At 33.7% G+C, this 13,562-nt stretch overlaps 1 protein-coding gene and 2 long non-coding RNA genes across 10 annotated transcripts; all 3 read left to right on the top strand.

Annotated features, from left to right (window-relative positions):
• Positions 1-1,882: 1,882 nt before the first annotated feature.
• LOC136065454 (uncharacterized) lies at positions 1,883-9,557 on the top strand. Of its 8 annotated transcripts, none has more exons than XR_010627074.1 (6): positions 1,884-2,470; positions 5,754-6,158; positions 6,241-7,252; positions 7,358-8,077; positions 8,893-8,931; positions 9,084-9,557. It is a non-coding gene; the product is annotated as an uncharacterized LOC136065454 (long non-coding RNA). The 8 variants fall into 8 exon arrangements; XR_010627075.1 differs by having other exon boundaries at positions 6,241-7,468; positions 7,612-8,077; XR_010627079.1 differs by having other exon boundaries at positions 1,885-2,470; positions 6,241-8,077; positions 9,084-9,171; positions 9,304-9,557.
• Positions 2,878-5,442, top strand: LOC111990181 (receptor-like protein EIX2; the record flags this gene model as incomplete). The annotated part of the gene is made up of 1 exon (XM_024021971.2): positions 2,878-5,442. A coding segment is annotated over one exon (2,475 nt), but the record flags the coding sequence as incomplete, so codon positions are not given.
• A 956-nt stretch (positions 9,558-10,513) lies between the features above and the next one.
• Positions 10,514-11,208, top strand: LOC136065455 (uncharacterized). Its single transcript, XR_010627080.1, has 2 exons — positions 10,514-10,747; positions 10,882-11,208. It is a non-coding gene; the product is annotated as an uncharacterized LOC136065455 (long non-coding RNA).
• The last annotated feature ends 2,354 nt before the right edge of the window (positions 11,209-13,562 follow it).

Raw genomic sequence — 13,562 nt, 5'->3', positions numbered from 1 at the left:
TATCCAAAAATGAACTTATTAATGGCCCACAAAATTGTCGCATATACAAGACTCACCGAGTCAATGCTTTACCCAAATCCCTAACGTGTGGTACAAATTTAAATCATTAAAAACCGATTAAGCTCAAATTAACAAACAAAAAGTTAAAATCAAGGTGGGACATATTCTATATTAATGATCCTTGAATATTTGAAATTTTTTTTGATAAATTAATGAATGATGATGACAAATCAAAGCTCCGTGTAAAAAAAGTTGTAGTGCACTTTTCTCAAGTTAGAAAAGTGCTTGTAGCTGAATTGACATCTCCCCATGCACAAAGTGCTTGGGGGTCTAAGGGGAAAAGGGTTCGAACTGCGGGGTTAGCAGCATATTGTAATTATCTCTCAGAAAAAGAAAATTGATATAAGTATCCAAAAATGAACTTATTAATGTCCCACAAAATTGTCACATATACAAGACTCACCGAGTCAATGCTTTACGCCAAATCCCTAACGTGTGGTGCAAATTTAAGGCGTTAAAAACTGATTAAGCTCAAGACAACAAACAAAAAGTTAAAATCAAAGTGGGACATATTCTATATTAATGATCCTTGAATATTTGAAATTTATTTTGATAAAGGAATGAATGATGGTAACAAATCAAAGCTCTGTGCAAAATAAGTTGTAGTGCACTTTTCTCAAGTTAGAAAAGTGCTTGTAGCTGAATTGACACCTCCCCATGCATAAAGTGCTTGGGGGTCTAGGGGGGAAAGGGTTCGAGTTGTGAGATTAGCAGCATACTATAATTATCTCTCAAAAAAAGAAAATTGATATATGTATCCGAAAATGAACCTATTAATGTCCCACAAAATTGTTGCATATACAAGACTGACCGAGTCAATGCTTTATGCCAAATCCCTAACGCGTGGTACAAATTTAAAGCATTAAAAACCGATTAAGCTCAAGTCAACAAACAAAAATTCCCGCCATCTCTAACAGCCTATTACCAAACATGTGGTAATGTCTGCAACTAATAAATAGTCCAAACGTTGCTTAATTTAGTTTGCAGTGAAACAATGTACACGACAAGTAGCATAACAATAGCTTAGTTTTATTTTCATATGAGTTTATTTAGATTTATTTTCATATGAATTTAATTTTCTTTTCCAATGTTCTCTACAACTTATAATGAATATTTGAAATTCAAGATATCAATTTCTTTTCCAACTAGAAGTTTCATCATATATATTTTTGGCATGAATTTCAAATAAACAATGTTGTCAATTGTGAATAAGACCACTAAAATAGCTAATAAATAGAATAACTAGGACACCACTTCATTTCGCCTAACATCAAAAAATTATGCAATCCTTTAAAAAAAATTTATTTTTTATTTTTATTTTTTGGAGATATATAAACTTCATTTTCGAGGGAATGTTGAAATTAAGTAAACCACAAATAGTGCCTTAAATGAATTTAGGACAAGAGGCCATTACTACCTAATATCAAAAAATTGGCTCATATCCATGACATGTACTCTTGATAATCTCAATTTTGGTCCTAAAATAATCACAATTTTGGTTAATAATCATTTCAACTCTTTACTAGTAAAGCATATGACTTTTCAATGGCTAGATAAAGAAATTTCACAATATCAAACAAACCCACTGTATGTGATAGGAAATTCTATTGTCTTGTTGATTTCTGTTGGCTAGTTTTGATTAGGAAATATTTTGTGCCAGAGCATCATACATTTTCAATTAATTTGGATGACAATTTCCACAATATATTATCAGATGGAGAAAAAACTAGAGTATATTCAATGTTACTGTGTAAAATGCATTGCACCTTCATAAAGATAGAAAATTCAGATGAATATACTCTCAAAAAAAGATAGAAAATTGAGATGTATCCAAATGAACCTAAGGGCCTACAAATAGAGGGTCCCATTTATAAGACTTAGTCAGTCAATTCCTAATGTGTGGTTGAAATTGAAAGTATTAAACAAACTCTTCGAGCACAGTACAATAAAATGGATAGATGGATGGGTTCGCATCCTATAAATAAGTACTATGCCATTGGTACCAAACATAACAAAATCATAAATCAGTTTTATTATTATTATTTTTATAAAAGCACGATGATGAGAATAATAATAGCAGCTACTTTAACCCTTCTCCTTTGTTTGCTCACTATTCATCCTCCAAACTTCTGCACTGCCCACTCTAACTCTGAGGTTCGTTGCATTGAAAGCGAGCGACACGCCCTTCTCAACTTCAAGCAACACCTTACAGATCCTTCTAACCGCCTTGCCTCTTGGGCTGCTGCATCTGACGTGGATTGCTGTCACTGGGTCGGTGTTGTCTGCGACAACCGCACCGGTCATGTCCTCCGACTCCATCTCAGAACCCATTTTCCTGTGTATGACGAGATTTATGATGAAGACCAACGGGAAGCTCAATATGAAGCTTATTCGAGGTCCAGATTTGGTGGTAAGATAAATCCTTCTCTGCTTGATTTGAAGCATTTGATTTACTTGGACCTCAGTTACAATGATTTTGGTGGTATTCAAATTCCCAAATTCCTCGGTTCAATGGGGAGCTTAAGATATCTTAATCTCTCCGGTGCGGGATTTGAGGGATTGATTCCTCATCAACTTGGGAATCTCTCTAATTTGCACTATCTCAATCTTGGAGATAATGGTTATTATAATAATAATTATTATTATTATAATTTATATGTGAAGAACCTTCAATGGCTCTCTGGTCTTCCTTTACTACAACACCTTGATTTGAGTTCTGCAGACCTTAGCAAAGCCTCTGATTGGCTACAGGAGATAAACAAACTCCCTTCCTTGTTAGAGATAAACAAACTCCCTTCCTTTACTACAACACCTTGATTTAACTTCTCATCTCTCACCACCCTTCATCTTTCATACAACAGTTTTGAAAACACTTCGATTCCGTTTTGGGTCTTTGGTCTTCATAATCTGGTTTCTCTTGCTCTATCTGACAATCAGTTTCAAGGTCCAATCCCTGTTCATCTCCAGAACTTGACTTCACTTAGGCACCTCGATCTGTCTTGGAATCAGTTTCAAGGTCCAATCCTTGTTCATCTCCAGAACTTGACTTCACTTAGGCACCTCGATCTGTCTTGGAATCAGTTTCAAGGTCCAATCCCTGTTCATCTCCAGAACTTGACTTCACTTAGGCACCTCGATCTATCTGACAACGCTTTCAACTCTTCAATTCCCAATTGGCTGTACAGTTTTAGTCATCTTGAGTTCCTCAACCTCGGCTCCAATATTTTGCAGGGTACAATCTCTAGTGCCATTGGAAACCTAACATCTGCCATTAGCATAGACTTGTCATCCAATGAACTTGAAGGAAAGGTACCAAGATCTTTGGGTAATCTCTGCAACTTAAGGGAAATTACATTGTCAGGCATCAAATGGAGTCAAGAGATATCTGAAATCTTTGAAAGTCTATTAGGATGTGCTTCAAATGGACTAGAGATCTTATATTTGTCTAATGCTCAACTGTCTGGGCAGTTAACTGCTGAACTTGGGCAATTTAAAAATCTGGTCAGTCTTTCTTTGAGGTATAATTCAATTTCAGGTCCAATTCCATTGTCTATAGGAAATCTTTCGTCCTTGAGATCCTTGGACCTTGAGAGTAATCAAATTAATGGAACTTTCACTCAAATTTTGGGACAACTTTCAAAATTAGAGTCTCTGAATATTGGTTTAAATATGTTGGAAGGTGTGGTTTTAGAAGTTCATTTTGCCAATTCAATGAGATTGAAAACACTTGTTGCGCCTCAGAACCGACTGACTTTAGAAGTAAGTGACAATTGGACCCCTCCTTTTCAACTCAACCATTTAGATTTGGTATCATGGAATTTAGGGCCAAAATTTCCTTTGTGGCTTTGTTCACAAAGGCAACTTTCGACCTTGGACATATCCAACACAAGGATTTTAGATGCAGTTCCTCCTTCCTTTTGGAACTTGACTTCTCAGCTTACTTATCTAAATATCTCTCATAATCAAATCTATGGAGAGATTCCACATATCCCAATGATTATGTCCAGTTATTCAATTCTTGATGTGAGTTCAAATAACTTCACAGGTCCATTACCTTGTATATCCTCTAATGTGACCTTTCTTGATCTGTCTAACAATTCACTATTCGGATCTATTTCTCACTTTTTGTGTTACAAGATGAATGAGCCCAAATATATGGAGTTCCTCAATCTTGGAAAAAATCTTTTATCAGGGAAATTAAGTAATTGTTGGATGATGTGGAAAAGATTGTATGCCTTAAATTTGGGAAAAAACAATTTCACTGGTAGTATTCCAACCTCCATTGGATCTTTGGTTCATCTTTCGTATTTGCATCTAAACAACAACAGATTCTCTAGAAAATTACCATCATTTTTGATAAATTGTAAAGAGTTGGTGACCATTGATATTGCTAAGAATGATTTTGTTGGAAGCATACCTTCTTGGATAGGACATAGACTTTCAAGCTTGGTGATTCTTAACCTTCACTCAAATAATTTTCAAGGTTACATCCCGGAAGAACTTTGTTCTCTAACTTCACTCCAAATCTTGGACTTTTCACATAATAAGCTATCTGGACGCATACCTAGATGTGTCCACAATTTTAGTGCCATGGCCACAAGTGAAAATTCAGATTATCCCTTTTCTTTATATAACTATTTTACAAGATATAATTCTGTGCCTTTTGAAAGTCAATCGGTTGTGATTAAGGGAAAAGATCTTGAGTATTCCACCACTCTTCAACTAGTAAAAATTATAGACCTTTCCAACAACAATTTATCAGGTGAGATCCCTGAAGAAGTGACTTGTCTCAAAGGATTACAATCATTGAATTTGTCATTTAATGTCTTGACTGGAAGAATTCCTGAGAAAATAGGTGATTTGGGATCAGTGGAGTCTATTGATTTCTCAAGCAACCAACTTTCTGGTCAAATTCCTCAAAGTATGTCAAATTTGACATTTTTGAGCTGGTTGAACTTGTCAAATAACAATTTAATTGGGAAAATCCCTTCAAGCACTCAACTACAAAGTCTTGATGCATCCAGTTTTTTTGGAAACAAACTTTGTGGACCTCCACTTATTGATAACTGTACTATAAAGGATGTACAACCTAACATTGAAAAGAAAGAATGCAAGGCTTTTAGTGGAGTTGATGTGGATTGGTTTTATGTGAGCATGGCACTTGGATTTGTTGTTGGTTTTTGGGTTGTATTGGGTCCTTTATTGTTGAACAAGCAGTGGAGATTTTTGTACTTTCAATTCCTAGATCACCTAGGGTACAAGCTTAGGGGTTTAGTGGCACAATCTTGGTAGCATTGTAAGTAAATGTTGTAAGATTCTTAATATTTAGTGCAAACATCATGTAATCATATTAATCAATAGTTTGATTATTTCTTTATCATCTTCAAGCTGATTAATTCTTGTATTTCTTGCTAAATTCACTCCATTGAAATTTATGAATATGATGTTTCTTCTTGTGAACATCAACGAAAATCCAAGTTGTAGTTTTATTATTCCTATAGACTAATGGTGTAAAATTACATTTTAGTTCATAAAAGTAATTGATTTGTTAAGAGTAATATTCAATACCTTGCAATGATGCCCATTTTTTCTTTAGAGTCTCTTAGTGATCACTCTGTAAAGTCTCAATAAACAAGACAACATATTTCTGCATATCTGGGCAAACTAAAAATGCTCTTTGTTACAAATTGAAGGCTATTTGGTGGATTCCTTGCAACTAGTATCAAAGAAGGAAGCATAGGCTATAGAGGAGTGCATCTCGAAAGTTTGTCTCTAGTGAAAAATTCAACCTTTGTTGTTCATTGGGAAATAGGTGATATGACACACAGTGTGCTAGTATGCAATAGTTTTTTCCTTCATAAAATTTCTATGTAGTTCCATGTCTTGTGACTAAACCTCTTAGATCACACTCATGGAAGGCATAGAGTCCAATCAGAGAGAAATATTTGAAATTGAAGAAAATTTGAGAGAGAGGGATTGGATGAGGTGAGGTTCATGGTGGATGTGAATCTTATGGGGATTTCTAAAATGATCAAAGCAGCTTTTATCACCATGAAGAATTAGAGGGATTGTGGGTCATGTCCTTCCATGCTGGTCAGGTACGACATCCCAAAATCTAAAAAGTGAATTAATAAATACATGTTATTGTTTTGTAATTTTGAATTATGTGTCTCAACATAGGTTGGTATATACAGTTGCTTGGCTTATTCAGTGTGTATCTTTGGGCTTCGTGGTTTGATAGAGGCGTTGCACTAAGAGGCTTTCTTCCTTTGACATCCAAGTCTCTTATATTACCTCCAGACATTGATACTCTTGATTTAGTTGAAAGGTATGGAAATTGAGTTGTCTATTTCCTTAATTATGCTGCATTTTTCTTTTAAGTTTTAGTAACATATTGGTGACACATAGTGTTGCAACTTGCAAGTAAAAGGCTTGGTTAGGAGCTTGTGTTTAGCTGTGACAAATCTTTTTTTATGACTCCCAGCTCTTTACTGTGAGTTGCTTTAAATGTAACAGACAGCTTTTAACATACAAGATTTATCGATTGCAAAAGTTCATATTTTGGGATTCATTGAGATAAACGATTCTCAACTCTCTATACTTTTTTCTTTGAGATTTGTTTCCCTTTCATGAAGTTATTGCACATTAGAAGAATCTAAATTGTAATCTTGTATATGCGTGTTTGTATCTATTTGGGTGGGTACCTAGATGTATACATGTATGTTGATAAAATTAGGTTTGCTGCAGAGGGATTTGGGTCTAGGTGAAATAGGATTTTGTTGAATTGGTGATTTAACCAATTAGGTATTGTAGAATTTGTGGGGTAAATTTAATTTTCTGTGGTGTTTTGTTGGGATTCTAATGTTGTTTGCAATGATTTATTAAAGATTTTTGTTTCAAATCTGTTTGGCATGTTAAAAAATAGTCAACTAAAAAAATAAACATAAAAAAAATTGTAAAGGGTTGGTGACCATTGATATTGCTAAGAATGATTTTGTTGGAAGCATACCTTCTTGGATAGGACATAGACTTTCAAGCTTGGTGATTCTTAACCTTCGCTCAATTAATTTTCAGGGTTACATCCCAGAAGAACTCTATTCTCTAACATCGCTCCAAATCTTGGACCTTTCACATAATAAGCTATTTGGAAGCATGCCTAGATGTGTCCACAATTTTAGTGCCATGGCCACAAGTACCAATTCAGATTATCCCATTTATTTATATCAAACATCAACAGGATATAATTCATATAATATTTTGCATTAACAATTAATGACAATTTCTGTATTTCTTCCAGTAAGGAGTTTTCTCTTGAACTAATAAGTTTGATGGCAATGCATTCCAAATTCTCACTATTAAAAATGTGGCTTCAGTGTTCACGCCACCAGGTTTTTGGTTGAACATTCAGGTAAATAAAAGATCACAATTCCTTCTTAAATTTTTGATTGGATCTTCTTTCTTCTTATCATTGGTAAGATGTTTCTCTAAACATGTAGGATCTATTTGCACAGTTATCATTTGACCCACCCTGTTGTTCTAATACTTGTGCAGAATGATCAATTTTTCGCTCAACACAATTTGAGTATGAGAAGCTTTATACTTTCTGTATCTTTAAGTGTAATTGTTAATTATATTTCACCACCAGAGGTTGCTTTCCTAAGAAGAATTACTACATGATTTAATTCAAAATGGCAGAACTGGTCTTTCAGTTCCTAGGACAAGATGAGACTGAGCCTTCAACCAACCAGACTTATGGTCTCTCTTAAAGAATCTTAAATTTGTCAAGACATTTGCCTCTGTAAATCTTGTTCTCAAGGCTTACTTATGGCATGTAGATGAAACTGATTATTTACCAGGTCATGAAGAAGAGCTAGAAGATTTTGCAAATGATGTTCCACTTAGCGTCAGTTACAGTTATGATCCAGTAACTCAGTTCTTGAATTACATTGACAATGGCAACTTCTCTATTAATGGTGTGCTAGCCGACATCCCACTTATACTCCATCAGAGGCTATAGGTAAAATTTTGTCTTTTTTTCCCCTGTTAAGAAAAGTGTTCACCTAAAATTATTCATACCTAAAAACTTTATTGTATTGGTTCATTCTAAATTTCTAGCTGTTTTGATTTCTATATATTCTCTTACAAATTTAAATTGTTCTGCCTACCTGAATCCCTTGACAGATGTTTGGATTTCTAAATATCAAATCAATAAAGCTTCTAATTGCGATTTCCTGGGTTTGGCTAAAAGGCCTCCTTGATAGATTTCTCCTTTACCCATTTCTTGACCTTTTAGCACATTCAATGTGATATGATTTACTCTTTGTCAGTGGAATCATGTGGATATCAGTGTGCATTTCCAGATAACCTTAACAACTTTCCTACATTTTGTTCTTAACTAGTGCTATTTCTAACTTCGTATAGATGCGTTCATGATTCATCCAGCTCTTCATGAGAAGTTAAATGTTTAATAAATTTGAACCCAAAAAAAAAAAAAAATTACTAAAACTAGAACTCATTGTTTTTTGGAAACATTTCAATTTCATTCTCAATCCTGGGACTATCTTTAATGCAGAGCTCCTTGATCAGGTCACTACAGAACCGAAAATGGATTTTGTTCTATCAGTACTTGCATATGATTTTGTATATCACATGCCACAATTGCATTCTAGGAACTGAAGGATTAAAATATCATTTCTTATAGCTGCATTTTATTTAACATTAATGGCGTGATAATTCTGACATAATTAGTTAAGTTTTCTCTATGATAGATTATTGCCTGCTCATTTTAATAATATTTTCTTCAAGATGCTGATTGCTCTTCTCACATTGCAGATTTTTTTGCTCATCTAGACCAAAATGCTTCAGCACAAGGTATATCCTATTGCATATTGCTTCAAATAAAAGTTGATTCTTTTCTCCTCATAACTGATTGATAAGGTTGTCTAACTGTATGTTTTTATGTAAATTTTACTTTTTTAGAATATTATTATTTACCTTTTTCTTTCACCTTCCTCTATCTCCAGTGAATCCTTTGGTTATCTCTAAATATGGAACAAGTGAAGATTACCCTGGTTGTACAGATTTAACACATATGAAAGCTATTTGAATCATGTAGGATTACTTGACTGTCTTGTTCGATTGGCAAAGGATGGGACTCAGTTTGCTTTACTTAATTTTTTTACAAGAATTCCTGCGCAATATAATTAGGTGAAATGGTAATTATATTGGTCAAATTTGGTCTAGGGGGCTCTGGTGTGCAGAATCATCTTCAGCTCTTTTGCACAGGACATTGCAGAGATCAAGGAACTCTTGAAGCAGAAAGGAGGTGACGTTGACTGTTGAAGAGATTTTCTATGACGTTTTTGAAGAGCCAGAGTTATTTTAAGACAGTTTCAATATATATCAAAACTTAAGGTACGAATTGGATGATAAATTGTGTGGATTTGAGGAGATACAATTTGCTTACTGCTATCTAAAATTTTGATTCTTATCTGAAACTAAGGATGCAAGATTTTCTAGGGTTAGCTTATGATGTCCTTTAAATACTGGAAAAAACGGCTCGCGATTTGGGCTTCAAACGAATAAGTTATGGCCTTTTTACGTTTGCTGATTTTGCTGATCCGCGATTTTCGATCAATCGAAAATTAGATTGGATCGATCGAACCAACCAGCTTGTAACTCATTTGTTTTTATCCTGAACTTGAAGTTTTTGTCTTGGGCTTCAATGTAGACCATTCTAAACTAATGAGACTTAGTTTTTGTCATGTTTTGTCATGGTTTGCCAACATTACAAACTCAAAACCTAACAGCTTCTAATTGCGATTTCCTGGGTTTGGCTAAAAGGCCTCCTTGATAGATTTCTCCTTTACCCATTTCTTGACCTTTTAGCACATTCAATGTCAGTGGAATCATGTGGATATCAGTGTGCATTTCCAGATAACCTTAACAACTTTCCTGCATTTTGTTCTTAAATGGTGCAATTTCTAACTTCATATAGATGCGTTCATGATTCATCCAGCTCTTCATGAGAAGTTAAATGTTTAATAAATTTGAACCCAAAAAAAAAAAAAAAATACTAAAACTAGAACTCATTATTTTTTGGAGAGATTTCAATTTCATTCTCAATCCTGGGACTATCTTTAATGCAGAGCTCCTTGATCAGGTTACTACAGAACCGAAAATGGATTTTGTTCTATTAGTACTTGCATATGATTAAGTATATCACATGCCACAATTGCATTCTAGGAATTGAAGGATTAAAATATCATTTCTTATAGCTGCATTTTATTTAACATTAATGGCGTGATAATTCTGACATAATTAGTTAAGTTTTCTCTATGATAGATTATTGCCTGCTCATTTTAATAATATTTTCTTCAAGATGCTGATTGCTCTTCTCACATTGCAGATTTCTTTGCTCATCTAGACCAAAATGCTTCAGCACAAGGTATATCCTATTGCATATTGCTTCGAATAAAAGCTGATTCTTTTCTCCTCATAACTGATTGATAGGGTTGTCTAACTGTATGTTTTTATGTAAATTTTACGTTTTTAGAATATTATTGTTTACCCTTTTCTTTCACCTTCCTCTCTCTCCGGTGAATCCTTTGGTTATCTCTAAATATGGAGCAAGTAAAGATTACCCTGGTTGTACAGATTTAACACATATGAAAGCTATTTGAATCATGTAGGCATACTTGACTGTCTTGTTCGATTGGCAAAGGATGGGACTCAGTTTGCTTTACTTAATTTTTTTTTGTAAGAATTCCTGTGCAATATAATTAGGTGGAATGGTAATTATATTGGTCAAATTTGGTCTAGGGGGCTCTGGTGTGCAGAATCATCTTCAGCTCTTTTGCACAGGACATTGCAGAGATCAAGGAACTCTTGAAGCAGAAAGGAGGTGACGTTGACTGTCAAAGAGATTTTCTATGACGTTTTTGAAGAGCCAGAGTTATTTTAAGACAGTTTCAATATATATCAAAACTTAAGGTGCGAATTGGATGATAAATTGTGTGGATTTGAGGAGATACAAATTTGCTTATTGCTATCTAAAATTTTGATTCTTATCTGAAACTAAGGATGCAAGATTTGTTGGATGAAGATATGCAGTTCTTAATTAAAGAGAACCTTATGACTGATTTAATTGACGAATTATTTGGTAGAATAGAATGATGAACATATGTAATTGGTATTAGTTGCCAACCACCTCTATGGTCATCATCAAAGGAGCCACCTGTCTTCACTAGCAGTCAGCAGTAAAAGCAAAGAACAGATTTCAATCAGGCAACTAATACCAAGTACAGATGAAGCAAGTCTTTTTTATCCATCTTTGTTTTGAATGTGTGATAGAATGTCACTGTCACAAAGTTTATGAATTTTGACACTTACACCATCTGTTCCATTTCTGGTCAAGGTTTGCTTGTTAAGTTTTTGACTTGTCAACAATTTTTTTTTATTTTGTTTGTGAACGAGTTGTGTGTAAAGATCTGGAGTCTAAATTAGTTTGTAGCAATGATCAACTCGTTGGCATATTTGATAAAAGCCTCTCATTTCAATGTTTCATTGATTTCAACCACAAAGGCACAAACTCATGCTCATTGCTGTGCCCATTCATGCGCCCAGACAGTTGCAGAGTTAATTACCAATTTGTTGCAGTCCGTTGCTTTGAGTCAGTTACCAATATGTTGTTGTTGTGATGTTTGATTGAGCAGTAACAATAGTTGTTAATGTGTTCCCACGCATGACTTAGTGGCAAAAAGCATTACCTTCTCTGTGTAGATATCAGTGTACAATTTTGCATTTCTTCATTGTCTGCATCACAGGTCAATAATCTTTAAAACCGCTAGGGAATACCCCAAGAGAGTTGAGTGTATTGGGAAAGGCGGTGTACAATTAGTCCTAAGTTTCTCCAAGTAAAATATACATGCACAACCATTAGTATTTTATTTGATATTTTCTTCCTAATTGACCAATTGAATTTAGTTAATTACGCTATTGATATATCCAATTGGAACTTTAAAATAAGTGGCATTGGAAGTTTCATCAACACTACATATTGGTGGGATGAATTTTACCCAAAATAATAATAATAATAATAATAATAATAAGCGTAAACTGTTTTTAACCAATTTTTTGAATAACCTCACTATAATTAATATCAAGCACAACGACTTGGACACTGCTTCTTTGACCGAATACCTTCAATCAACTATGAGTCACTTTCAGGCAAACTTTGGTAGTTCCAATTTGATGTTGTTTTACTCAACTGGATTAATGAAATTTTCAATAAATAAAAAAAAACCTCTATAGAGCTCCATTTTGTTTGTGTGCATGGTTTGTGTTTAATTATAGGTATATGGGCTTGATAGTTTCTGTTCAAACGACACATTTTTTTTAATTTTTCTTCAGAAATTATCAAAAGAAAATATTATGCTCGCACAAGAATTTAAAAGTTTTTAGCTTTTCTTGAATTTAGAAATGTTATTTGGATTTCGAATAAAATTTTCAGATTTTTAATTTAGTGTACGCTCTGCTGTGGATCAAATTTTAAGTTTATATGTAGTAGTAATAATCAATGATGAAGATTTTTAGATTTATCGGGATATTAATTTATTCTTGTTGTCCAATCTTTTCTACAACTTATAATGAAGATTTAAGTTCAAAAAATCAATCTCTTTTACTTTTCTTTATTCCCTTGGCATCTTGACTGATCTAAATCGTTTTCATACAAATCTGTTTTGCTGTAGGAAAATTACCAGCAAGCCAAGAGTACAAATTGTTGGCTTGAGTTTACCAAAAAAATTGTTGGCTTAAACAAGAACAAAAAATATTGTCAAATGTTTTAACCATGTTTTATGTGAGTAAACTCACTTTCACACATACTCTGCTTGTTTCAATTTAATTTTTTAATCCATAGGACAAGTGAAGTTATCGTATTGATAATTTCTTCAGCTCAATGACTGGAAAAAAATAAGTAAAATGACTCGTGATCACTAAAAAAAAAAATAAGTATATGATATAGATATATATTTTTTTTCATCTTCTTCCTTTCTCTATCTTGTCTCCTTCTTCCCTCTCATGAAACACACAAAATAGTAAAAGGCATTCTTGATAATAATCACAATTTTGGTTAATAATTGCTTCACCTTTTCAAACATTAAGTACATGACTATCTAGTAACTAACTAGAGGGATTTCACAAGGTCAAAAAACAAATCCAGTGTAGACGGTAAGAATTTCCAATGTCTCTTTTCATCAAATGAATGTTGAAATCTTTGCACAAATTTTGATTAGCAAAGATCATGGCCACGGCCTAACACGTTTGTTTGTTTGTTTTTTTTTTTTTTTTTGGGGTCGGTAATCGGCCTAACATGTTTTGACTTGACATGGATTGCACTTTTCATGACATATTAATATATGGAGGAAAAAATTATATATTGAGTGAAAAATTTTGTTAGAGTAAAAAACAACTTTAGCAGTTTAGAGAACAAAACAATATAA

Source organism: Quercus suber, unplaced genomic scaffold (assembly GCF_002906115.3).
Source record: "Quercus suber isolate HL8 unplaced genomic scaffold, Cork oak 2.0 scaffold_980, whole genome shotgun sequence".
Taxonomy (NCBI): domain Eukaryota; kingdom Viridiplantae; phylum Streptophyta; class Magnoliopsida; order Fagales; family Fagaceae; genus Quercus; species Quercus suber.
The sequence above is the reverse complement of the archived record's forward strand: the minus strand, read 5'-3'. Positions and strand labels throughout refer to the sequence as shown.